Consider the following 27,966-nt stretch of genomic DNA (forward strand, 5'->3'; position numbering starts at 1 on the left):
ACTGAGTAAAATTCCCAAATCTTTAAATCCAATGATTTAGAATGCCAATTTTACAGCAGGTACTATGTGGGAAATAAAAATAGAGACTTAATCTAGTTAAGACTTAATCCTTACTCTTCAGTTTCTGAAGATCTAGCAGATTCTCAGAGACTAATAAACAGCTAAAATACAATGTCACAAGAACTAACACAGAAATATATAAAGTTCCATAGAGTGTAGACAGGGAACAATGAACTCTGCTAACTCAAGAAAAGTGACTTTTGAGTTGGATCTGCAAGGTCTTCAAGGTCAGATAAGTAACCTGGAGTTTTCCAGGTAGCTAGCAAAGAATGATGAGCCATTAAGGTCAAAAAAAAAAAAAAAAAAAGCCGTGCTTTTAAGCATAAAGTAACTGAAATGTGTTAAAATTATTAACAGAAATGGGGAAGGTAAGGAGAGAAAGTAGAGGTAATAGGCTAGATATCACAAGTCAAAGAATTTGATTTTAAAGGAAAGGAGAGGAACACATGCAAGGTAATAAAGTCTAGTAATAGATTTGTTTATGTTTGGTTTGTTTTTAATATTGGGTAACTTGTTGTGAGCCAGAAACAAATTCAGGGAAAAGTAAAAATTGAAGACATGAAGCCAGCAGGATATGTCTGACAACCGTAATGGGACTGCGATGAACAAGAAGAGTGCATCTACCGAAAGGTGGTCGAATTCAAAAAATGTATTTATGCTTAAAATCTGAAATGTACTGACAACCCCAAACAAATCATATGAAATATTTCACTTACTGAATGGCAGTGTGGAGACTGGTTAAAGACACGGGCTTCTGGAATCAGACTCCTTAAGTTCAAATCCATCTCTACCACTAACGTTTGATGTTTGAGAAAGTTAATTAAACTCTAGGCTTCAATTACTTCTTCTGTAAAATGGGAATTACAGTGCCTAACTCGAGGAATTACAAAGATTCAATACATGCAAAGTTCTTAGATCGGTGCCTGGAATCTAACAACTACTCAGTAAATTTTAGCTATTTTTTATCAGTATTACTATTCTCCTGGGGTATAAGTCATATGAAGAAACTATGACTAGTAATGTATACAGAAATGTCTTTTAAAAATTATTCACCACAGATACTTTAAAATATTAATTTCACTGTGATCCATTCATCCAACAAACTTTTATTGTGTGTTTAGTTCAGAGTAAGAGTGCTTCTAACTGCAGGTGATCCCCAGAAGGAACTGGCACTTACAGTGGATATTAAAGGACAGGTAAAAGTTAAACAGAATAAGGGATACAGTAAGTATAGATGTTAGGGGATATAGTAAGTATAGATGCAACCATGCCTAAGTATTCCTCAGAAGATAGTAACTATTTATTAACAATTTCTAAATAAACTTCTTTCTTGATCACACATAAAGCCAGTCAACAAAATTAATTAATTGAGCACAGACCGCTATTCTCTAAACTAAACATAAATTTCATCTTAAGCATCTTTCATTCTCCCCTTTTACCTTGCAAGAGGCTGAGGAGGTTCCGAAAGAGACATGTCACTGCTGGAAGATGCACTTGGGGGACGTTCCTGCACTTTGTTTTCTTTGTCAGATTCTCCAGATGGCTGATACCCTGGTCTGGTCTAGGAAAAAGGACATCAAATTTATCTGACTCTCATCACAAAGATATATTCAAGGAGTACATAAGACAAATATTAAGTGGTTTCAACTTAACAAAGATCATGAAATGTAAGGGCTTTTTCCTCTCATATAAAACCAATTCAAACTTAGTTTGTCTTAAAAACGGTCATTATAATTAACAGCAAAATGACATCTGAAATCCAACAAGGGCACCTAATACTAACTTCATAATTTGAAAGAAATAATATTCTTTCTAAACCTTAGTTTTTCACCTGATAAGTAGAAATACTAATAGTATATACACCTTCTCAGGGTTGTGAGAATTCACTGAAGCTTAAGCCTTTAAAATCTTTAAAACACAGTATCAGGCACATGATACACACTTAATGTTACTCTTAATATTCTTTAAAACATTAGCTATACTCATAAAATTATAACACTAAATTAGGATATTTTCTAATTTCAGCAAAGATCACAAAACTAGGCTTTTCATTATCACAATCTAACTTTATTTGCTAAGTAAACAATGAAAACTAGGCAGGGAGATAACTATTAGCAAGAATAACATGAACAGAGATCAGTAACAATCACTCTAAGATACTGAGCATTAGTTTCAGTCATATTTATCAAATTACTCTTCATATACTATAAATTTCATTATTTCAAATGCTGTCTGAGCATATACCTGAACACTAGCAACGGCTGGTAATTTTTAAATAGTATAGCAAATAGACTTTTCCTCACCCTAAATTACTTCTCTTTGTATTTCTGCCACTACTATTACCTGTGTTTCCTGCGTAACATGTTGATGAGTTGGCTCTTCGAGCAAGGTCTTTTCTAGTAATAATTTGGAGTAAGTTTCCTGCAGCCGCCTAGTTGCTGACGGCTCAGAAGGAGGCACGTTTTTTACTTTAGTAAAGGCTTCTTTCTGCTTCCGGTACAGCTCCTGCAATCGTTTGTTCTTCTGCTCAGTGGCCTCCTTTTGAGCCTTCTTCTCTTCATTCTGCTTCCTCTTCCTTTCCTCCTGCTGTCTAACGATGTACTGTCGTACCTCATCTGTGTCATAGTGGCGCTTTTTAGAAATGACAGGGGGATCGTCATTAGCTGTTATTTTGTCAGGTTTTCTTTTTATTGGGCTATGACTCCTAGAAGCTTGTACTGGTGCTGATGACTTCTGATTCTGTAACTCTCCTGTCTCTTGCCTTGTAGCCTGAGCTGAAGAATCCAGTTGTAGGTCATCAAGAATTCCACGAATTTCAACAGGTAAAAAGTCCTTATTTAAGGCAGTATTTTCCTCCTGCTTATTGTCTGGAAGAGATGTAGCTAATTTCTTTATATTATTTTCAGACCGAGCTCTACTTGAATGTTCTGAGTTTCGTGGGAGATGTCTATGCGAAACATCCAACCTGGGATCAGATTCTGCTCTCCCAATATGACTCCCTGCAAAGGATGAACCGTTAGTGATGTATTAAAATTCTGTATTCATTCTTAAGATTTATTGCACTAAGGTGAAAATCAGGGAATTTCATCTTATCTTAAACTCTTATTCAAATATATAAAATCTAAAAAATATTATAGAAGGAAAAAAAACCATTTTTTTAGCAGTAGAAAAAGAATTTCAATCTTTGGAAATACTATGCTTCCTTGGCATTTGGGGGAAAATGTATCTTTGAATATTTCTGAAATACAGATCTTATTATTGATGTGAATACTGAACTATTAATAGAGAATTACTATTTCTTTCTTGTGCATATTTAATGTTACTATTTCTCTCCTTCCCCAAACCTCCAAAACAGCTGATAAAAAACCCAACAATGTTAAAGCTGCCACAACTCTCCAAAGAATGACATATTAAATACATAGAAAAAAAATCATTTTATCATCTAGATATTTGTTGCTACATTAATTTTAGACTGAGAATACATGTGGGTTTATTTACAAACTAAATGAAAGCGAAGAGGAGCAAATACGAAGTATACGTTGGCTTTTATATACCAAATTATAGTTGCAATTGCATTTCTTCCTGAATTCATTCCAGAAGTTAAAATTAATTAAGGTAAATTTTGCTGCTGAAAAGGAAAGCTGGCCTGTAAGTATTTTTATTTCATTTCCCAAAATTAGTGTTCATGAAAAAGTAACTAGTTATTTCAAATAGCATTCAAGACATTTCAAAAAAAGTAATAGACTTGAGGGTCAAACTGAAGAGTTGTGGATCCTAAATCAAATTTGCCACCCACTGACTGAATGCCCTTGAGAAAAGTCAGTTCTCTCTCAGGACCTGTTTCCTAATCTGCCAAATAAAAAAATTCAACCTTGTGAATGTATGCCTGTGTTTGTGTATGTAGAGATGAGATAGACTGGACTTGATTTTCTTAAGGTCCCTAAGAGTCTAATAATATTGGATTATATGATGCTTTGCTATTCGCAATGACGGCTACATGTAATTAATATAACATAAACAAAAGTCTTAATAAAGATCACCATAACACGTATGTGTGGAAATTATCCATAGACAAGTCCAATAGAACATGCTTTCTTTTCTAGATACATTCACAATTATAAATCAAAGTCATAAATCATTCTCAAAAGAGTATTTTCACCCTAAGTACTTACAAAAGCAGCTTTTAATTGTTTTTCTTGATTTTAATTGAGATAATTTAATTTAATAATTTACTTACCAGATTTAGTAGTTCTCTCTCTTCCACTTCTGTCACTTGATACTGTTCTTCGCTCTTTTTGCTCTATTTTGGGTGCAGGTCCCAGAATTTTCTTTACTAATTTTTGTCCATCTCGCCAAGAAGATGTGCTTATCAGACGGCTACTACCTAAAATATACATATATTCGTGTATACACACACACATATATAGATACTGGGTTGAACTTAAAGTTTATCTCTAAGAAATATATCTACTAATAGAGGTTTTCTAATAATCTTGTGCTTATCTTATGCCAAAGTCAAAAGGTTTACAATCTACTTTTATTTTTAACCCCAAGTCCCCAAAATCAATAAACAGTTTATTTAAATCTTGATTTACCCTTATATCTCAAATAAGTGTAAAATGCTTCAAAAATTAAGTACCAAATATTAATAATGATGACTGAAACATCAACAACAGGGCACTAAATCCAACAATTTTGGCACAGAACAAAAATATGTCTTAACTATAATAAGTGTTTGGTTTACCAATACTAGCACAGTATCTAACAGAGTAAAATGTTTGCTGAACAAACAAATGACTTAATCTAAGCACAGAAAAAAATCTGCAGAAATATATAACTTATAACAAACAATTAACAGGGATTACCTTTGGGAGGGGATAGTGTTACATGGAATTTCACATTTTACAAATACATACCAAAACTATACTTTTTATGCATAAAACAATGACATTCAAAAAACAAATATAAATATTTTCAATTGCCCTAATTATAAAAGTTCATAAAAATAAAAGAATGTTCCAATAAATATAGCTGTTTACAAGGAGAAAATCTTTCACTTACTATTTTCAGATTATAAAAAAATATTAAAATTAGACCATAGTTTCAAAATAGACAGTAACTTAAAAAATAACAAATGACATAACACTTTATAAAATAGAAACCAGAAAAAATAAACATGAAATAAATATATAAGTACTGAGATACAAAGTAGTACTTTAAATGTAATTAAATTAGAAAAATAGATTTTTACATTTATAGCTAACTAAATTAGAAAAAACATTTTTACATTCATAGTTAATTAAATTAGAAAAATAGATTTTTACATTCATAGCCAATGCTGGTAAAATTACAATAAAAGCGTTTTATTTGCTTATTGAAATATAAATGGATATAGCTTCCTTAAAAAAAAAGTGTCAGGGACCCCAAAAGTACTCATTTACCTTTCTCAAATAATCCAAGTAATAGCATTATATCTACTAGAAATTGTTCAAAAGAAAAAAAATAAATGAAAATGTTCACTGTATCAGTTTTTATAATATCAGAAATAACCTAAACATTGAAGAATGGTGAATAGTTCATTACAGGGTCATTTCAAATTATCTTTTATTACCCTTTCTATAAGAAATAACAGAAAAGAATGTTCTGTGAAACATGCTAAAAGAAAAAGAAAATTTTATGTATACAATGATTACAATCACATACTATTATGATTTTAAAACTATTATAAGGAAGTACACAAAATAATACTAATACTTTAAAGATAACAGTTTGTGTGTTTTCTATCTTTCGAGCTTTCTGTGATGCTATTTTATTTTATTTATAATAAAAGACATTCCATTTAGAGTTTCTTTATAGAGGACTTTTAATTTAAAAGTTTAAATCTAAGTACAGTTTTAAGGAAAACATCTCTTATAAAGAAACATGAATTATAAATGTGCGCTATTTACTTAAGGAAAATATTTTTGCATCTTGTTATTAACCTTAAACAGTCTATCTAAAACATTTAAAAGGTTTTAAGTCTATTGCTCAATTTATTTATAAGAAACTTTATGCTCCTTAGTAAAACGAGAGAACAGGCTTCTTCTCTTCAATTTCAGCTTAATTTTCTGAATCAAAAGCAAGCAACCATGAATATACTGGGTAGTTATTTATAAATGTTGGCTTTTGAATATGCTGGGTGGTTATTTCTAAATTTGGCTTTCTGGAATAGTTTCATGCTGTCATTGGCAGAAAAACAGGACTTTCACTATAGAAAACTATTAATACAGCTTTGGCACATTTAATGATTCTCTGTCTCGGTCATTGCCACAGTGCACACATGGAAATCAGCCTACCATGAAAGTGGACAACTACAACCCGAGCTCAGTGTTATAGTAGTCCTAATGCTTCATTTCAAGCTATGCCCGACAACAGTATTACACAGTATCACATGAAAAATAGCACATCTTACTTTTTCTTAAGGTAAGAATTAGTTTAGTTTACATTCAGATGATTCATACTTCTGTAAAATTATATTTTTTATTTGTACACAGAGTCATTCATTCTCTTTTGACATCTAGAGTGAACAATGGGTGTCACAAATTAATACCACTCTATTGCTTAGTCTATGACCAGAAAATAAGTGCCCTGTCAAAAACCAGTGCCCCTCACTCCTGCTCTTTCCTCCTATAACACTGTACACCCCCTACTGTACATTCATCATGTTTTATTCTATGTATCTACTATTTTCCTGACAAGATTACAAGATCCAAAAGAGCAGGGACTACATGCACCCCGCTTACCACTCTAATGCCTGAGCTTAGTATAACACAATGCCACACATATGGCAAGTGCTCTAAAATATTTACAGAATGAATGAATGTATGAATGATTGATTCAGAATGTCTCCAAACTAAGTGCCAAATTCCCAACTTTTTTCACTCTCTCTTGGCCCAAATTACTCACTGACAAGAATATGACATACTAAATAACCATTTTCAGTATAGACAAAAATCATAATTATTATTAATGCAATCATTCCTAACATTTGCATGCTTACCAGATGCCATGTTCTGTAGAGTTCTTTTAGATATTAACTATTTTAGTTCTCACAACAGCCCCATGAGAAGTACTTCTGCTTTCCCATTTCACACATGGGAAAACTGAAGGACACTAAAATTAACTCATTTAACAAAGGAACAAAACTGTTATAAATCTGGGCAATCTGGATTGAATCAGAAATGTTGATCACTATGGAACCAGGGAATTCTCTTCTTCTCAGTGTTGATCTATTCAGAGTGCAGCCTGACTACTATTGGCATGGACTGCCATATTTTGCTTGAGCGACATTTATTCTCTATAAGAGACTTAGTAACAAGTCACAAGCAATACCTTTGCATATAAAAATTCACTACATAAAAATCATTCTCTTTAATCTGGTTAATTTCTATTTAAAATGATAGAAACAGCTTTGGAGGGAGAAAGGTGTTCAGTATCATGTGAACATGTGGTTTCATGTATAATACATATATGAAAACTGATGAAACTATATATTCTAAATAGGCATAGCTTATGCTATGTCAATTCTACCTCCATAATAATACACATACATGAGATAATACATAAAATGTACTGAATTTTCATATGTGCCAAACAATGAGAAAATCCAGTTAACAAATATTTATTTCCATGTAGATGCCATCTCAGTAATATATAACTTTAGGATACACACGACATTGAGAAAACTAACCTGTTTTGCATTCTGGACTTGATAATTGTGCTACCTTTTGGACTTTTCGTACTGGCTTGACCACTTTCTTTTCTTTACTTTTTTCAGCTGGTTTCTCTTTCATAGAGATATCATCTGAAAAGCAGAAACATGTCCAGCAAATATTATAATGATTCCTACCCACATACTCATCCTCTCCCCAGTGTGAAAAATCAGAATGAAGTATATGCCTCAAGTAGGGAGAAAGGAATCTTCAAGGAGACTATGTCTATGCGCCGTAAGCTACCAATGCCAAGTCTGCTTATGGAAAGGTCCACAGATTACCCCTACCCCACTGTTAGGTTCCAATTCTCTGTTGTTGCTGCTGGGGTTTTTTTGTTTGTTTTGTTTTGTTTTTCAGGAAAACCTTAAGAAATTGACCTCTTTTTCACATCGTTTTCTCAAACTGGAAGAAGCTGCAACAGTAATGCTTTCCGAGCCACAGCATCTCAGAGGTAAGCACTTCTTCAGATTTCAATTTCATTTAAAAATTTCTAGCTGAGATATTCATGAACTTCTAGAATAAAACTTCATAAAATGCTCAATATAATATTCCTAAGTTAGGCCCTTTATGGCTATGCTAGTGAAATATGGCAAGGTCTTTCACATATAAATTACTACTCACTAATTTTTTAAATTCCAATCTGGGGAACATATCATATATAAAAATGTGAAAATTAATCTCAATTACAGATCTGAATAAATGTACTTTAAAATACATACAGAGCTCTGCATTCTGAGCAAAGAGGAAGTAAGTATGAATCAAAGGCCCTAAGGCAAGAGCATACCAAGTGTCTAAGAACTAGCAGGCTACCAGTGTGCATAAAGTGAAGAAAGAGAGGAGCAGTAAGAACTAGGGTTAGAGACCAACTGAGGCCCAGATCATGAAGGGCTTTATAAGTCATTGTAAGAACTTCAGGTTTTACTCAAGAATGAGACGGCAAGTTTTTCTGGAAGATTCTGAGCAAAGGAGCAATATGGTCTCAATTAAATTTTAACAAGCTTGCTCTAGCAGCTGTGATGAGAATACACTTATTCCAAGAAGGGCAGAAGGAAAGACACCAGTTAAAAGGCTATTAATAGCAGTAATCCAGGCAAGGTAGCTTTGACCTAGCTGGTAGTGACAGAGGTGGGTCAAGTATTTTAGATATATTTCAAGATAATATTAGACATAAGGTATGGGTCAAAAGGTCTGAGATTTGGGGCCTGAACAAGTAGGACAGATTACCTGAGATGGAGAGATTACCAGAGGAGTAGGTTTAAGGGGTGTTTAGTGATCTCATTTAGTTAGTTATCTCCACTTGGGATATCTTAAGCTTGAGAAACCTATTATACATTCAAAGGGAGATGCAGAGTTAGCAGCTGGATATAACAGTCCGAGTTCAGAGGAAAAGTTTAGACCAGAGACATAAATTTGAGAACCATCAGCAACAATGAATATTTAAAGCTCTGAGACTAGATGAGCTTGCCTAGTCTGTATGTAGATAAATAAAAAGTGATAAAAGAAAAAAAGAAGGAGGGAAGAGAAGTGAGATAGATAGATTCAGGTAATGAGAATGGGGAATGCCAAAGTTTATAGAGAGCAGGAAGTTGATTAGGAAAAAAAACTGAAAAAGAGCAACTAGACTTGGGAGGAAAACAAAACCCTTATGGTATTTTAGATGTCAAGTGAAGAGTTTCATGGAAGAAGTGATCAATCATGTCCAATGTTGCTGAGAGATCAAGTAAAATGACAAAGAGAATTAAACATTGGATTTAGCAACGTGGAAGTCACCGATGATCTTGATAACAGCAGTTCACAGAGAAGTAGGAGCAGAAACCTAATAGAAAGCATTCATGAGTAAAAGGGAGGAGAAAAATTGGAGACAACGAAGACAACTTTTTGTAGTTTTGCTATAAAAAGGAGATCAAGAGGGCTGTAGCTGAAGAGTCGAGCCGAAAGAGGGGTTCTTTTATGATGGCTGAGATAACAGCATGTTATCAAACAGTAGATTGACAGGCATGACCTCGTAGAGAGGGAAAGCTTGATGATGCAACAGAAAGGAAACAGGGCTAAAGTAAGTCCTTAAATACACAAGAGCAAATGGAATCTAAAACACAAGTAGATGGGTTTGGTCTTAGGTAGAAAAGTTCATATACCATAACAAGAAAGAAGGCAAACCTCTCTGACATACGGCATTCTACTAGTCTATGATACTCTTATGAGATATATTTTTATTACCCCTATTTTACAGATCAGAAAATCAAGGAAGAGAGGTTATGTAACACAGGTCATATACACAGCTAGTAAGTGGCAGAGCCTGAATTTGAATGCTTGTAAGCAGACTCAAAAATCTTTGCTCTTAACTATTACATTATACTTCCTCTCCACATGAGAAAAAAATTTCTGAATAAAATGTTCCAGTAATAATAGTAGGAAAACCAGAGGCACACTTAATGCCACAAAATTCATTAGAAGAATCTCTATGGGGGCTTACTAGAAAAATCTCAGGCTTTACAGTCAGACAGAGTTGGTTTTGAATCTTGGCTTCAATTCTGAACTACTCTATGCAACTTTGGAGTCTCCAATTCCTCAACTGTAAAAAATACAGAACACTCAGTACCCAGCATCTTGTCCAAAATCACACTAGGTGTTCAAAACATTATGAGTACGACTCTCCTATTTTTTCCAATCTTCCATGCATTCTTCATATTTCTAATTCTCGAACATTACTCCCTTCCTATAATGTTCATATTTCTTTCTGCATTTTGCCCACATGTTAGTACCCTCTTATCTGCTGCTTGCCAAATTACTAACCATTTCAAAGATCTCAGAGGTCTAATAAAAGTAAACTTCACTAGACTCTGTTATATTTCTTTCAAATCAGAGAGGTCCTATCCTGAAAGGCCCTCAGTTTAAAAATAGCCTCCTTTCTGTCTCATCAGCCATGTATGCTAATTTTAATCCTGGAGCAGAATGGAGAGGCTATGAGAGCCTTCTGACTGAAACCACCACTAGTAAGTACATACACCATACAGTAAGAAAAGAAAAATATCTTTAGTTTAGTGACAATTTTATGTTTAAATATAAGTTAGATAGCATGTATGATAAAACACTCAAAACCTTAGAAAGCTCTACTCTCACCTTCAAAGTGAAGTGCTAAGTCTCGATACAGTTCTCTACTCATGTTTTGAAATTCAGCCTCCTGCCACACTTTGCCATCGGGTGTTCGAATCTTGGTCTCTGAAGGATTGAAGCCTAATATATATCAACAATACAGAACATTCTTATCAAAGTTGCTTTATAAGTTTGTTTGTTACACTTTTTTTAAGTGAGATATAATTAACGTACTATAAAATTCACTCTTTTAAAGTGTACGACTCAGTGGTATGTAGTATATTCACAAAGCTCCACAACTTTCAACACGATCTAATTCCACAGCATTTCATCACCCTGGAAAGAAACTCTGTGTACGTTAGCGTGGCTCCCCACGCCACTGTCTCTATTCCCTGGCAACTGCTAATCCACTTTCTATCTTTACAGATTTGCCTATTCTGGACATTTCACATAAATAGAATCATACATGTGGACTTTTGTGTCTGGCTTCTTTCACTTAGCATAATGTTTTCAAAGTTCATCCACTGTATAACATGTATCAAAGCTTTATTCCTTTTTATTGTCAAATGAAAATCCATTGTATAGATATGCCAACATTTATTATCTACTCATCAACTGTTGGACATTTGGAGTGTTTTTATTTTTTAGCTATTATTAATAATGCTACTATAAACATTCGTGTACAAGTTTTTGTGTGGACATGTATTTGCATTTCCCTTGAGTATTTTACCTAGAAGTGGAATTGCTGGGTCATATGGTAACTCTATGTTAATTTTTTGAGGAAATGACAAACTGTTTTCTAAAGTAGACTGTACCATTTTAAATGCTCACCAGTGACGTATAAGGGTTCCAATTTCTCCATATCCTCACCAACACTTGTTATTGTCTCTCTTTTTTATTACAGTCACCCTAGTAGGTGTGAACTGGTATCTCATCATGGTTTGGATTTCTATTTTCCACATAACTAATGATTTTGAGCAGCTTAATAGACTTTCAAGAGAGTAATGCATAATTAGCTACCACATAATGTGCTGATAAATATTATTTGGAAAAAGTAAGCTTCATTGAGATAAAGCAATATATACTTGTTCGAAAAGACTAGGAATGGAGAAACCCTAAATGATAAAAAATGTTAAGCATAAATTATAAATTTCAGAGTAACAAACTACCCTTCTCAAGACTAAGAGAGACTATACTGCTTCTTCTTCTTTACTCTGAAGACAGGCATTAACTGCTACCATCTGTCTGATTGTGCCTGTGGCTAACAAATGGACAAGCTGCTGCCTACATAGACAAAATGCACTCAAAGTGTGAAAAGTAGGTCTTTAAAACACACTTGCTCAATTTCTCAACAAACATTACATGTGTGCTCTTTCCTAGGAATTGTCATTCTGATTTCCTACTTCAAATTCATCACCATTTAAGAAATACACTGAACTTGGAATGTTATTTTGCAAAATAATAATAAGTACAATAACCAGAATAGTATAAAGATTTATATTTTCAGATGGCTCAACTTAACAAAAACTTGGCAGCCAATAAGTATGTGTAAAATTAAATCACTATAAAGAATAAGCCAGAATCGAAAAGTGGTAAAAGCACTTTAGAGGTATTAGATAAAAATGTACTGGTAAGTAAATTATATGTCTAATAGAAAATAATCTATTCAGCTCTTAGGTACGATAGCATAAACTTAATTTCACCTTACATTTGTGGCAAGGAGCACACGATTACGACTATATTTATATAAAGAAAAAATTTATAAACATAGTAGTGTTCAGTCTATTGCAAACTACAGTTTGTAAAAAGGAAAGTGTGGCAATTCTATGCATATCTATCGCTATCTCAACATTTCTTTTCTTCACTCCCATTCCAACTCTCTACATTCAACCCTATCATTTTTTCTCCTCTCCTCTTTAGGAAATTTTTATCTCTACGGGAGTCTTTCTTTATATTTGCATTTTTACTTATAAGTTAACTTTGAGAAGCTTTCAATATCTACATCAGTTTCTCTTTCTGTCTCTCAGTCTCTATTTCCATTCTTTATCTACTTTTTTACTTACTAGTTGAATTCATTAAATAGAATAAAAAGTCTACTGTGTGTACTTACATATGTCCAAGACACTGTACTAAGCTCTGAAATAAAATAAGAATGACCAATATAGGTCCTTCACCTTCGTGGGCATTTACACCAGGAAAAAAAAAAAGATATCAATCAAATAAGTATAAGAAAGAATCACATAAACACTGAGTTCAGTACTTCGAAATTTAAAGCAGAATCATAAAACACTTCCTATGTCTCCTTAAAAAAATAAAGCACACAAAAACATAAAAGAAAAACCAAGTCTAGAACGAGTTTAGTACGCTAACAACTGTATAAAAAGAGAAAGAAAATAAATACTCTCTGTCTTTCTCATTTGTCTGAGTATGCAAGAATTCTCTCTGGAAGGGTACACAAATCGTTAACACAAGTACCCTCCAGAAAGGGGGCCTGGTGGTTGGAGCACAACAGCTTTGCAAGGTACACACTTGTCATCTTTTGACTTGTGAACCAAGTGAATTATGTATTCGAACAAATGAAATTGTCACTTTAGCATACAGCATATAAAGATACTTTAAATTTACACTGCCAAAAGTTGCCAGAAAAACAGTTATTCGCTGTTGAAAAAAATAAATCCATTGTTCAGGACAGTTGAAATCATATTGTTGTAATTTCTCAAATGTATGAAATTAACTCCCCAAAAGTAGCATATGTATTTTATTATGAAAACAAGCACATTAAAAAATTAGTAAGTGAAAGGAATATGCAAAATCTAGTCACCAACTCAAAAAAAGTTATAGTTAAAATTTTTCCTCTGGTTCTTTAGGGTTATTTCTTTTTAACTTTGATTTTTATAAATTATTAAATAAAATATAGATTCAAATTGACCAACTTAACTTTGTCTTACTGGAATAACTGGAATTTCAGAACTTTAACTTCTAGAATGAACAAACCTTAAATACATAATCTGCATTTAATGGTCTGATATAAGTACGGCAAAAGTTTTGGATAATCACCATCAGAAACAACAAGAACACTTTGACTCCACTATTTGCTATTTACTTTGTCAACAATGTGGACAATTACTACATGATACGAAAGTAACTAAAAGGAAATAAAAGAATTTTATTAATAATATGTTAGACCAATCATAGATAACAGTCATTATTTTCAGTACTCCTCTAAAGGAAATTGCTCACAATTTTATCACAAATTAGCCAGAATAAAATGCAAATTATCCATTTTTATCTAATTCAGAATGAATATCACTAGCAAAACATAATAAACACAAAACTGATAATTGCTCAAACTGTATACAGTACAATTTGTTCTGCAGAAAAAAATGATAAAAGACACTTTAGGACTATAAAAAAACTACTAAAGTGGTCAGAGAAAAATTAGACTTGGTAGAAAAATACAAAACAAAGTTGACTACAGCAAAAACTGTCCTAGCTCATTAATAACTTAAAACTAAGAGAAGAAATAAATCTTGACAATATTTCGATCTTCATACATTTATCTAGAAAAACTTGGGAAAATGCCCACAAAAGAAAAGCCACAATGACAAAAGTCTAACATAGACTAACCTGATCAATCACTTAACTCTTTATTAAAAACTTTACATGTATGACCCTGTAAAAATAATTTCAAGAACATAAAAATACAAACTCCTTAAATCTAGCATACAGAAAAACTTGAGTGGCTAAAAACAGAAATTCTCTCTGAAAAGCATTTTCTCAATGGAAATCTACCAATATCCGATTTAAATATTTGTTTTCTTAAACATGGGGAGAAAAACCCTTAGTGTCAAAATTTGAAAGTTAAAATAACGGAAATCAAATGTCAGTGCCAAAATATTCTGTAACCAAATTTTAACTGGAATTGACTGAATTATTTTTTAAATATTACTTTTGAAAAAAATTCCTAATAGCAATCCAAATACAATAGCAGAGTAAGATCAATATTCTTTCAGTTCTCTGAAAATGTACTTTTATTTCCTCTTTTGTTCAACTTATTAAATGTTCATATAGTGATTCACAAACTATAAGAATCTCCTGATGGACTTGTTAAAAATTTCAATGCTGGGCATAGACCCAGAAATTCTGGTTTAGGTCCAGTGTAGCATCCAGAAATCTGCATTTTTAACCTGCACCCTGAATTAATTTCTTATGCACTAGATGTGAGAATCACACTTTGTTCTAAAGATGATCATCTCTACTCAAGTACATCCTAGGGAGAAACGAGGACAAGGAGGCAGAAAGAAAGAGGAAGATACAAAGATTGTTTACAAACCTTTATATGCTGGAGCAGGTGGTGCTGTTGCCACTTTCCTGACTTTTGCTGTCACTGAGTTATCAACATTAACAACCATTACTGGGTGGTCAATATGACCCAGATTCTGGCCCCGACCATTTGTTTCTTCAGAGTGTTCCCACTGTTTCCTAATCCGCTCCTTGAGTTTTTCTAGTTTGACATCATGTTGTCGCCGCTTTAAGGTATCTAATCTTTGGGAAGCAGAAGTACTAGTAGAAGATGGAGAAGAGTCAGTTAGCCGTAACACTTTTGGATCAACATTATGGCCCATGTTACTGACAGCAGCCTTCAAATTGTTTTCGTTTCCTTTTGTTCTATTAGGTTTTTCTTCCTCAGTTCTCATAGAAGCTGCCATCTTAATCAAACATTCAGAATTCTGTAATGCATCAATTGCTGGTCTATCGTTTAAAAACCTAATAACAGTATCATTGATGATAGATGATTGGGAACTCTCAAAATCACAGCAGTGTACATTCCGTTCTTCTCGACTGCTTATCAACCGGTTCCCATTCTCAGGCTTTTCTTCATTGACATCCACACAATATGCATGCTTTGACTCTAAAGGGCTGGGACTTATATTGGAAGGTGTGCCATGAATTTCCCTATTATTAAAAAATAACAAGTTTTAAATAAAAAGTACAAAAAACAGACAAACTGAAACCAGTCATACAAATGGAAAACTCTAAGCTAACATTAGAGACCAAAAAAAGAAAAAACGCAGAAATTCCAATGGGTTAAAAACAATAACCATTACTAATATTAAGACTCAATGTTCACTGACCCCTCTAGCAAGTTCTCAATCATAATTTGCATATTATAAAATAAGAAAAATGCAAAAGATGTATGGAGTGATTTCTTTAAGAACCCGAGAAAATAGGATTACAATTGACTTTGAATATTCACTTGACACCTTTTACCAAAATGTTCATGAATCATGAAAACTAACCAACAAAATTATATAAGCAGACATGACAACAATTTGGACCTGCAATGTCTGAAAGAGTGGACATTAGCCATATGTGACTATTAAGCACTTGAATGTGGCTAGTCTGAACTGTGATGTGCTGTAATGTAAATCACGTACTGAGTTCTAAAGATCTAAAACAATGATAACAAGAATGTAAAATATCTTTATGTGTATCTGACTACTAAAAATGTTTAAATTACATGTGTGTGACTCGTATTAATGGGTCTACTGTATAGAACTGATCAAGATGTTTCATGAAAAGGCATAAAACACTACCATAAAAATTCTTAAAACTATGACTCTATTACAGCATAATATGGTAATTATATCTATTATATCTATTATGAGTATGAGTATGTACATTTTTCTAAGAAGATAGTCTACAGCTTTCATCAGATTCTCACTAGGGTCCATGACCCAGAAAACATTAGATCCTGTTCTGAGTGGATGATTATTAAACGAGATGGGGGCTGAGATCTGAATCCTGTAACTTCTACTAGATATCAAGACTAACTGTAATTATTTTCATTATCTTAACTAGAGTGTAACAATCCAGTTTAAATGATTTGAGTCTAAAATTAACACATGTAGAAAATAAAATAAAGCATAAAAAGGTACGTTACATACCATGTCTCAATCTTAAAAAGGAAGGACAATCAAACAGGAAGGGACAGATGGAGAGAGGGAGAATTGGCACAGTCTTTCATTCACTCACTCATTAAATATTTGCTAAACACATATAAGGGTGTTCACTATACAATTCTTTGAACTCTTTTATACACATAAAAATTTTCATAATAAAATGTTGGGAAAAAATATTGATAAAATACTTAGAAATAATAGACATTAAGATAGCACTTTGAGAATAAGATAGATTTATGGCCATAAACTAATGTAATGGACAGATAGGAAATCAAAATATAATACAATAGGAAAATGCTCTAATAGCAGAAGTTATATAGTATTATAGGAGCACAGAGGAAGGGTTAAATTGGCTAGGCGAATGGAATGGAGGTAGAAATAGATCTCACAATGTTTCACATAGAAGGTGTTAAAAAATGAGTTTGAAGTAATGAATGAAGTTGGTCAGGTGAAAGGTGTTCTATTCACAGCTATCCTATAGGTGTAGTTTTCTTTTCTTAAAAGATAGACATTTTACCCAATTTTAAATATCAGGGAGTATACTCAGCAGGAAAAACATCAGAATATAAATAGTAATTTAGCTTCAATTCTAATAGTGATTATGTTTCTAGGCAATTTGCTTTACATTTTTAGAGTTAAAGATACTGAACTCTGATTATTTTTCAAATTTTTCCTTTCTCTTCTTTCTAACCTATGTACTTTTACCCAGGTTAAATGTCTGGCCTTCTCTCTATATTTTTTCACCGTTTTTATCACTTCAACACTAGTGACAAAGCTCTAATTTGTATTCCTAGCCCTGACCTTTCCGTATACATTCCTACTCAAATTTTCAAATGCCTACTCAATATTTTCACTTAGATATTTCAAAATTGCATCAAACTGAACACATTGAAAACTGAAGTTATAATCCACTTCCATCTCCCAAATTATTTCTCTCAAATTAATGAGTACAAACATACACCCAGTACTATCAAGCACCATCATGAAACTCCTTGATTTATCGATTAACACTTTAAAATACTAATAATGTTTATAAATGAAAGCAATATGAGGTCCAGTTTATTACTTATTAATATTTGCTATACTAAGGGCACAAACACATTTATATCATTAGTAAAATGTCCCTCAAAAAATACAAAATTTGATAATTTTGTTGAATATCCTAAATTATTAGCTAACAAAAACATAAAGCAATTTATATTATCCATACTAACAAAATTCAGACATCGAGCTTGAACATATCTGACTAAGTTGCTGAAAAGAGCCACTGGCAAAAAGTTAAAACAATAAACCAACTCACATTCTCTAGAAGAAAGAAATTTTAGGTAACTGGTTAATGGAAGAAGAGGAGGAGGAGGAGAAAAAGAAGAGGAAGGGAAGAAGAGGAAGAGGAAAGAGAAGGAGGAAGAGAAGAAAATTAAGCCATACAAAGTTCAATATGTAGAACACACACTATTTTTCTGTAGGAAACATATTTACGATGGTGGTAGTGCTGGAGCAAATATTTATTACTTCTTCCCCCCAAATATTTAATCTAAAAGAGTAGAAAGTTAGTATTTCATATATATATAAACTTTTTTTGCTTTTTTTTTTTTTAATGAAAAAGGTAATAATACTAGAGCCAGAAAATAAAAAACTCAGAAAATAAACTATAATCCTACTGTAAAAATCACGGGTAGCCCTGTTTGATAACTTAAAAACAAAAAAACTAACCTGTAAGAAGCCAAAGGTTCACGAAATTCCACATGATTATTTTTCTTTACATTACTCTCCAGGGTGGTAGCTCTGAGAGGACTACGAGATTTCTCTTTTCGTGATTTAGAAGATTTGGAGGTTGGAGCATTGAGCAAAGAATCATCCAGGTATCTACCATCTGAAGGAAAGGGAAATCTGTGAGAACATATAATATAAAATACGACTGCCTCTGAATTTGCCTAGTCTCTAATAACTTAAGTATCTATTATTTCTGGCATCTCTAGTTAGATATTATATAAGTAGATGAAACATATTCTGGTTTTACTATAGTAACTCCATCTATAGAGAAAGACTGTATTCTGAGCAAATAATGCAAAATAAAATTCAACATAAAATTTTTTTGCCAAAGGCTCTCATTCAAAAAAAGAAGTATTAGATAAAACCCAACAGACTCACAGGTTAAAAAAAAAATCAGTTTTGGTAGAAAGGTCTAACCTGCAGGTTATGGCCCACTAACAAGAAAACACAGAATTAAATATATGAAAGGTAACCAAAGAAAATATTTGCATTGTGTCAACTTATAATAGCATCTATAAGACAGATATTCCATTTATGATTTTAAACCCCCCCAAAAATATAAATCTAATTAAGCCGACTAAATTTCAAAGTGACATACTACTGTACCTGCGAATTTAAAAAAAGGCACATATAACCCCCAAAGGCTCAAGATCAAATTCTCATCACTGGAAACAAATGAAAACTCATTGTCAAAGCTGATGCAGTGGTGCTGAAGTCCCTGATCAAAATATGGGGAAACGTCACCTACAGTCACTGAACAGTACTAAAGAAAAAAACCTAAATGCTGATGACGCAGAGTCTCTGACAAGAGTTATTCTCTTGTACACGGGACCATAAGAAGAAATTAAATTGAAACAAAGTTAACTTCAAAAATTTATATTTCACATATTAATATCTTTAGAAATAACTTCATACATACCTTTTCTACTTATTTTTCGAGTAGCACTTGCAGATTTCTTGGTATCCATGACAGAATCACAAACAGCTGTACTTGTAGGGGCTACTTCTAATTTGTTTTCAATGTGTCTCAGCTAAAGTTAAACACCATTACAACAAATAGGTTAATCCTGTAAATAAACCAGCTACCATCGATTCACATAGTTATTTAAAACTGTATTGTCCAATACCTTTCCCAAAAGTGGAAAAAACTCAGGAATGTTTTAATGAACAAAAAAAATATTAGTTTCATTATTTACTACTTTAGCTATACTTACAACAGACACAATACTGCCCAAATTTGACAAGCAAATAAAAAAGATTATGAAGAATATCAAAGAGTTTCTATTTGTCTTGTTGATCTAATTTTTTAAGTGAGGTTTTTTTAAAGCAGTACATTATCTGACATTATATTCTGCATATTGTTATGCACATATCTTGCACATTTTACATGCAAAAATCAGGAATTAGGCTGGACTAAAATGTAGGACTATTCAAACAGCCACATTTTATAATCTTATGTCTCTAAAATAAGTTTCACAATAAGGACAAAATTTACAAGACAGAATTCAGGCTTCCATACATTTAACAATATAAGTTAACTTCTGGCATGACTATCAATGTTCTCAATGATTTTAAAAAGCAATTTCCCTAAATAGTAGAGTATGACATGCTTATAAGAGAAAACTTGGAGAAAACAGAAAAGGTACCAAAAAAGTGAAATTAAGATCATCAAAATTCCACCATGGAGAGATAAAAACTCTGTATAAAATTCTGAGTTATCTTTCAAATTTTTGCAGTGCAATGGACTCACGAAATTGAAATAACCCTATAATATCAATGGTTCTGTATCAGGCTTCCTCCCATTTACATCATGAGCCCCTTATCATCCTTAAAAATTCTTTTAAAAAAATAATAATTTTGAAAAACTAATAGTTCAGCTCTAAATCGGATGAGGGGATAGAAACTATTCCTACATAATAGATGTTATAATGCTTACGTAGAAGAGAGAGAATACATATTGCTGTATATATGGGACCAAAATTGGACCCTGCAGTATGACCAAATCTAGGTTCTAGTACCTTTTCCAGATTAGTTTTCAAATCAGTTCAAAAGATTAGGGAACAGAAAATGCCATATCCAAAAAGTAAAAAAATAGGTGATTCAAATTCAGGTAGGTGATACAAAAGAAAACAAAGAACATATTAGAAGAGTAATGTGCTCAGAGAGCAAATCAAAAAAAGAAAAGAAAAGGGAAGGGGTCTTCCTCTGAAGAGACTACTCAACGCTTGCCAAATGTGGATTCCCAAACTCTAGACAAGACTGGACAGAAGACAACAGGTTACCTAGCCATCCTTCTTCAGTAGGGCTACAAGAAAACTGTCTATTATTACCACAAAAAAGAGGTAACTCACAATCCATTCAAGAGCTGTTCCTTTCATTTCCTCTGACTCTGAGCCTTCTACATAGACACAGACTCGCCTTTCCAAATTCATTGTTTTAAATCTTCATTTCAACATACCAAATGAGCAAATTTATTAAAGAAGAATAAAAAATTATTTGAATACTTTATACGCCATAGTGTTAATGTTCTTGATATCTAAAGTAGTATCTGGATTATTCTTTTACTGTTTAATAGTTGTCATTAACATTCATTTTGTAATATATGGTACATAACTACTACCAAAATACTTAACTTTATTTTTCCTCCAAAAAAGCACTATAGAAAAAACTGTATTCAATCATAACAAAAAATCAATTTTAAACCAGAAAAAATGAAAGCCATAACTACTTACAGCAGCCTTGGTCTGAGAAAGTGCATCCCACGATGTGGTTATATCTGCTGGGGAACATTGATATTCACTGAATCAGAATCTCTGAAATGGACCTCAGAATCTGCATTCTGAGTGCTCCCAAATGCACTCAAAAGCGAGAATCACTTTATTAGGCAGAACTATTCCTCAGCAAGTGTTGTATCATATAGTGAGTCAAAACACGGTTCTTCTCTCAACACATGGTTTAGTTCGACACAGGTCCCATCGGTCCATAGGACAGTTGGACTAACTCCCACCCATATCACCATTAGATATCTCCAACAATTTACCCCAAAAGAACTGAACCAATACAAAATTTTGTATTGTATTGTATTGCATTTCACATTCTGATGTGTAAAGATTAGAAAACTACTCCAGACTTAGAATATCAGTAGAAACAAAGGTATAATCTATTTATTCTTTCAGATTAACAGACCTTCAAATCATAGTATAAGGCCACAATATTTCCTGAGTCATCCTTCTCTAGGATAAATATTTTTATTTCCTCAAAATGCTCCTCATGTGACATGATTTCCAGATCCCTCACAAACCCAATAATCTTCCTCCAGATGTACTCCAGTTTGTCAGTGTCCCTCAAAAAATATCATAATCTAAATTAAAGTTACTCCCAACACATCATCTAAAAAATTACTTTTGTTATCTGTGCACTATTGGTCTATAACTGTATTAAAAGCTATATTATACCATTTATTGATGTGAAGTCAGAATTTCTAATTGTGTAAAACTAATTTTACATATACTGATCCTTTTTTAAAAATAATTTTTTACTTTACAAAAGTTTACCATAGCGTGCCTTTGAAAACAAAACTGAATTTTTTAATTTAGCCACTTTTTATAAATCAAAGCTTATGTGTAATTTTCATTTATTGGTTAGCCCTAAATTTTATACATATGACCCAAACAAGGGATTGAGTTCAGTTTTTAAAAAAACAAATCATACCTTGCACAGCATCCTTGCTTTGAGAGCTCCTTGGACTTGGTAAAGGCACCTCTTTTGATTTGCTGCTCCTCATCCTGCCAATTTACCTGCAATCACATATCAGCATCCCCTGAACATCAGTTACAATGTTGTTATAATGTTTGTAAAGAAAATGCTCTGATTCATCTTGCCTTCCACTAAGTCAGAAAAGGATTCTGTCATCTCTAAAAGTTATCTTTATACCCTCTTAAGAGTTCCTGATATTCTAATATTTAAGTAGGTCTGTTCTTTGCATAAGAATATATATATAATAAAACATCACCATTTCCTATAAAAGACAGAAAAAAGGAATGAGGGAAAGGTACAATGAAAAAAATCTCTTTAAAGAAAGAGGAGAATCTAAACTCTTACTATCTTTAAAGTATAATTTTTAATTTGCAAAATGTCTTTTCTAGTCACTTTAAAGTGTTTACCATATCAAATATTAAACTTATTCAAGATAATTTTTTGAGCAACAATTAAACTACCTCCCAGTTAAATGTTTTATATACAACACGACTTTATAGCATATGGGAATTTTGGATTTATTTATTAATTGAACATCTGTGTATTCTTTTGCCTATTTAATCTGCCAATATTTAAGAGAGGTAGACATACTATCTTTAAAATGTTTCTCTGCTACACTATATAAAATATGCTCCATAAAGCTGTTGAAAAAAATTAAGATATTTCTCTAATTTCTCTCTTCCCCTTGCCTCTGTACAGAGCATCATCTTGAGCCTAAATTATGGTAAAAAGATTCCTAAATTATTCTGCTCCTGATCTATTCTCCATATTGCAACCAAAGTTATCTTTCTGAAACAGCCTAACAACTCTGCTTTTATAACTCTTCAACAACTATCACCTATGGGATAAAGTTCCAAATTCCTTAGCATAATGGGCTTGGAAGCGTCCACAACCTTACTTTGCAGCCCAGCCCTTGCTAACTGCACTGTCGAATAGCCACACCTAGAGTGGCTATTCTCCGAATGTCCAGACATACTCATTATCTCCATAACTTCTTTTCCTAAATTTTCTCTGGCAGTAATACCTTCAAAGCCAAACGCTAATGTCATTGCCTATAAATCCCTTCCAGACTATCCTTTAACACAAGGGTTCCCAACCCTCTGGCCGTGGACCAGTACCGGTCCGTGACCTGTTAGGAACTGGGCCACACAGCAGGAGATGAGCGGTGGGCAAGCGAAGTTTCATCTGTATTTGCAGCTGCTCCCCAACGCTGGCATCAGCACCTCGGCTCCACCTCAGATCATCAGGCATTAGATTATTGTCTCCAGTGCCAAAAAGGTTGGGGACTGCTACTTTAACAAAATTGCTATTTCACCTGTTTCTCATAGCACTCTGTTCACTTTTTATAGCCCTTATCATTCATTAAACACACATACACATCATTCACTGATTTGATGAACATTAGTTGAACACTTAATGCTTATAAGCTAATGGAAGAGACACATATAAACAATAGATAATGTGATGAGCATATACGTATCAGTCTCCCCACAAGGTTATTCTTAAGGACTATATCTTCTGATTCATCTTCATATCAACAGAGCCCTTCAATGAACACAAACAAATGCCAGTGTTGGAAGCTGTTATGATCTTGATTTAAAAAGCAAAGAATAAAGAGGAATCAAAGGCAGAGCTGCCAGTGAAAGGATGACTAAAGATAAGACTGGGGTAAATCAATAAAAGTGACAAGAAACATGATCACAAAAGTAGAAGTGGTTAAAAAGCTAGGTTAGGAAACTACTCATAAAAAAGAAAGAGAAACACAATCAACATACATAACTAGGCCAGTAAGCCAGGAAAAAAAAGAAACGGAAAACAGGAGAATGGAATTCATACACTAATTTGCAAGTAGCCTATAAGAATATATAGTAAAATAAACTACAAAGAGCACACACAAAAAGCATAATTGCCCGTGCTGATGAGAACAGGGAAAAAGGGCTACAGGTGGCCATATAATAAACTGAATATATGATGCCATGGAAACAATGGGAGTCATTTAATAAAAGCACATACCATTAATGTGCAATGAATCAGAAAACTGGAGCAAAAGATAATGCTATTGCTCTGGCTATAACCAAGTAAAAGCCTTATTGTGATTAGACCAAAAAAACAGCACAAGAATTATGTATAAACTGTACTGGAGGTTCATTTATTCACCCTCTGGACATGAACAAGGTAATCAGCAGTTAAACCGGAGCAATAAAAGAGTGCCATCCAGATTCACTGAACAGCAAAAGCTACTCAGAAAGGGAAGAAGACATTTCTTCCTGCTACTCATCTAGATCAAAAATTAACTACTAGATCCAGGGCTTCGACCTCACAAAAAAATCTTAGTGTTTCTTACAGGGGAACGGTGTGGCCCCAGCTGAATAGATACTTAATGGGAATTACTAGAGGGGTACTACAGCTAACTACCAGCTACAACTTGGCAAACACATCTACCTTGTTAAGAATCTGGTGTCTGTTAGCAATCAAGTTCCCTGATTCTGGAAGTATGTGATGCTGCTGGGTGCCCATCCTCAATAGACTTGAACTCTACCTGACCTATACTGCAACCCGGCAGCAAAGATTCCAAGATGTACAAGTATCTAATGACAGTAAGCAGCCAGAATCCTAACACAGAAATTGAAATAATTGGAAAGAGAAATAGAAGCACTCTGTCCTAGCTTATATTTGATTAATTCTATCAGGAAAGTTAATGCATTCCCTCTAAAACCCATACCATAACTGTTCCTTCTCCTAAAATCCTACAGGTAAAAGTGAGCTGAAAGGGAGAGAGGGAGTGCCTAATATTTTTTTTTTCTCAATTATCATCTCTGGTTCTTTCTCACTTAAGAAAAATTTTTTTAAATTAGGGAAACATTTATATCTATTCCCTAATAAACAAATCTGGAATATTCTCTTCTATATTTTTCCCTCTCACTCTCCTGTTTCTAATATTCTCTTATCTGACTTCCTCTCTCTCCTTTCTCACTTTTAATTTCCCTATTTTTATATCTAATATTCATATTTATACCATACATATTTGATTAACTTTTCTAAATATTAAAAAATGGTATTATCTCTATGAATAAAACTACAATATAAAAAATTTCTCTCTACCAGAGCGGGGAGGAGGGAAGGGAGAGGTAGATGGGGGGAAAATTTGAAATCATTTCTTCAATTTAAAAAATTAATTTAATTAATTTTTAAAAATTTCTTTTAAAACTCAAAAAGACTTTTACCACACTGAATGATATGGAATATATACATATACATACACACACACACACACACACACACACACACACACATATAAGAGAATATAGATTTATTGAAACGTAATATAATGTGCTTGGCTTTTTATAAAATTTGAGTATATGATGTGAACTGGTATTAAGGTTAGTGCACAAAATAGAAGTCTTCAGATGCCAGTATAACATGTCAAAATGCTCCTTTAGTCATAAAGTCATCATATCTGCTAATTGTTTAATCTATGGCAAATAGGAACACAGAAAACATCCTCTAGTTTAATTTTTTACATACAATACTTTAAAATCATTACCTCTCCCACTCAAGCTCTGTAGCTAGTTTTTAAACCTATAATGATAACCCTCTCCCAAATAACCCATACATACATTTCCAGTCATTCCCACTGCAAATGAATTTCAGAGCAGCCACACAATACCTTCCTCCAAGCGGCTGCAGAACTGTCTCCTGAGCCTTTCTCAAGCAGCTCTAGGAGGAGACACACCTGGATAACATGATAAAAACAGGGATGCTGAGGCTCCACCCCCAAAAGATGCTGAGGCTCCACCCCCAAAAGATTCTGCTGGGTCTGAGAAGAGGCCCAACACCAATATTTTAACAGATCTATAGGGATCCCAATACGCCGCAGCTTTGAGAACTACAGCTCTAGACATTATCCTCAATTCTATTCTCTGAAGCCTGACACTTCTAAAAACATTGTTGATTCCATAAAGACGAGCATCAGTGCTGAAAACTAATCCTATTCCCCAACCACCTGAGAACATCTCTTTCCCAAAGCTCCAGAACACTTGACAACAGCAAGCCCTTTAAACCAGAAGCCAAAATTACAGACCTCTAACAATATGGAGGTGACCATGAGGGCACTTAATAATCATAGCTCTCATTTTCTGTGTTCCTTCTATGTGGGCCAAGGGCTGTATGATTTTCTGTATATTATTTCTAATCCCCATCACAACCCATGAGGCAACTATCCATATATCCATTTTACTGACAAAGAAAACAGTATCAGACAGACTACAGAACTAGTCCAAGGTCATTCGGCTAATACGTGACAGAACTGGAAAGTGACAGATCTCAATCTCTCTCTCTCAACCCTCTGAAAGCCTCCAATGGTCATTCATATAATGACTCTCAATATAAATGTGTTGGAGAGGGAAAATGATGAGAGAGAAAGCTGGAGAAGGAAAGGAACGAGATCATGCAGAATCTTTGACGTGATTATATTTGTGTGTTTAAAGGATCAAGTGTTGGTTACTCCTCTCTTACTGATCGCTCTCAGAAACCAATAATGCAGAATCTGTATCACTCCATTACACTGTCGCCTTACTATACTGCAAGCTTCTTAAATTTCAGAAACTTAAAAATACTTTTATTAATCATTTAAGTGACTCAAGAATTTTATTCTACTATCCATTTTACAGCGAGTTTTACTGGCATTTTGTAGAGGAACAAGTTGTTTCATGCAAAAGTTAAAGCATAAATGAACAATACTGCTTAGTTCAGATTAAAGTTAAATATCACAACAACTAAAAACAAATATCACAAGGACTACAAAAGAAACTATATTCGACAAGGTTCTATTTGCATCATATAAAATATAAATGAAAGCTTAAAACAACAACTTCCAAAGTTATCTAAGGATGACTCTAACTTTCCTTAAGAAAATGGAAACACAATTTCAGTAAAACTGTAATAAATGATATAAAAAGAATCTGGTTAAAGTGATATAAATAAAAAAGCAGAAGGGCCTATAAATCAAACAAGGATGCAGCGTTAAATAAATGCTCTGACTGCTAATAGCAAACTTAGCCTAAAGCCAACGAGGAGTCCATACTTCAAGTTATCATCAAAATACTCACTTCATAAGCACAGAAAACTAATAGCCAAAAAACTGAAAAAGAATTACCATTTAACCCCGCCTCTTATCATGCAGGCTGAAAGTTCTTAAATAGGGAGAATGGGAAAAGAAAAGAAAAAATAACTTCTAGAGGAAAGGGGCCATAAGAATACTTCACTTGTTTCTAGACCTCCCCACCTCCATGTTCTCTCAATAAACTTCAACCATGAATTATGTTCTCTCTCGTGTCTCTTGCCTCCTGCCCTCTCCAAGATTCTTCTATCATCATTTCTACTTAATCAAGTCTTCTTACTCGAAACAAACAAAAATGTCCCTCGACCTAGCACCCTCCTCCACTACTGCTCTCTTTTTCCTTCACAAACTTCTGAAAAAAAGTTGAATACGGTCTCCACTTAATAGATTACTTTTTAATCACTCTTCAAGCAATTCCAATGTGGTTGCCACCACCATTTCTCTACCACTA

General features: G+C 33.4%; 1 protein-coding gene across 6 annotated transcripts in view; it reads right to left on the reverse strand.

The window, feature by feature from the left end:
• The window catches only part of CEP350 (centrosomal protein 350), a 110,961-nt gene that overhangs the window by 76,345 nt on the left and 6,650 nt on the right, over nucleotides 1-27,966 (reverse strand). For 3 of the 6 annotated variants that reach the window (XM_023531247.1, XM_023531244.1, XM_011361216.2), the window contains exons 2-11: nucleotides 22,352-22,437; nucleotides 21,373-21,419; nucleotides 19,560-19,671; nucleotides 18,581-18,740; nucleotides 15,238-15,860; nucleotides 10,932-11,045; nucleotides 7,790-7,903; nucleotides 4,298-4,444; nucleotides 2,404-3,059; nucleotides 1,500-1,621 (exon numbers count right to left, since the gene is read on the reverse strand). In XM_023531247.1, the coding sequence (XP_023387015.1) occupies nucleotides 1,500-1,621; nucleotides 2,404-3,059; nucleotides 4,298-4,444; nucleotides 7,790-7,903; nucleotides 10,932-11,045; nucleotides 15,238-15,860; nucleotides 18,581-18,740; nucleotides 19,560-19,671; nucleotides 21,373-21,419; nucleotides 22,352-22,424 (2,168 nt within the window). In that variant the 5' untranslated portion in view covers nucleotides 22,425-22,437. Of the gene's footprint in view, nucleotides 1-1,499; nucleotides 1,622-2,403; nucleotides 3,060-4,297; nucleotides 4,445-7,789; nucleotides 7,904-10,931; nucleotides 11,046-15,237; nucleotides 15,861-18,580; nucleotides 18,741-19,559; nucleotides 19,672-21,372; nucleotides 21,420-22,351; nucleotides 22,438-26,013; nucleotides 26,035-27,966 lie in introns of those variants that run through there. The other 3 variants (XM_023531245.1, XM_011361217.2, XM_023531246.1) reach the window with 3 other exon arrangements.

This window comes from Pteropus vampyrus, unplaced genomic scaffold (assembly GCF_000151845.1).
Source record: "Pteropus vampyrus isolate Shadow unplaced genomic scaffold, Pvam_2.0 Scaffold65, whole genome shotgun sequence".
Classification (NCBI taxonomy): domain Eukaryota; kingdom Metazoa; phylum Chordata; class Mammalia; order Chiroptera; family Pteropodidae; genus Pteropus; species Pteropus vampyrus.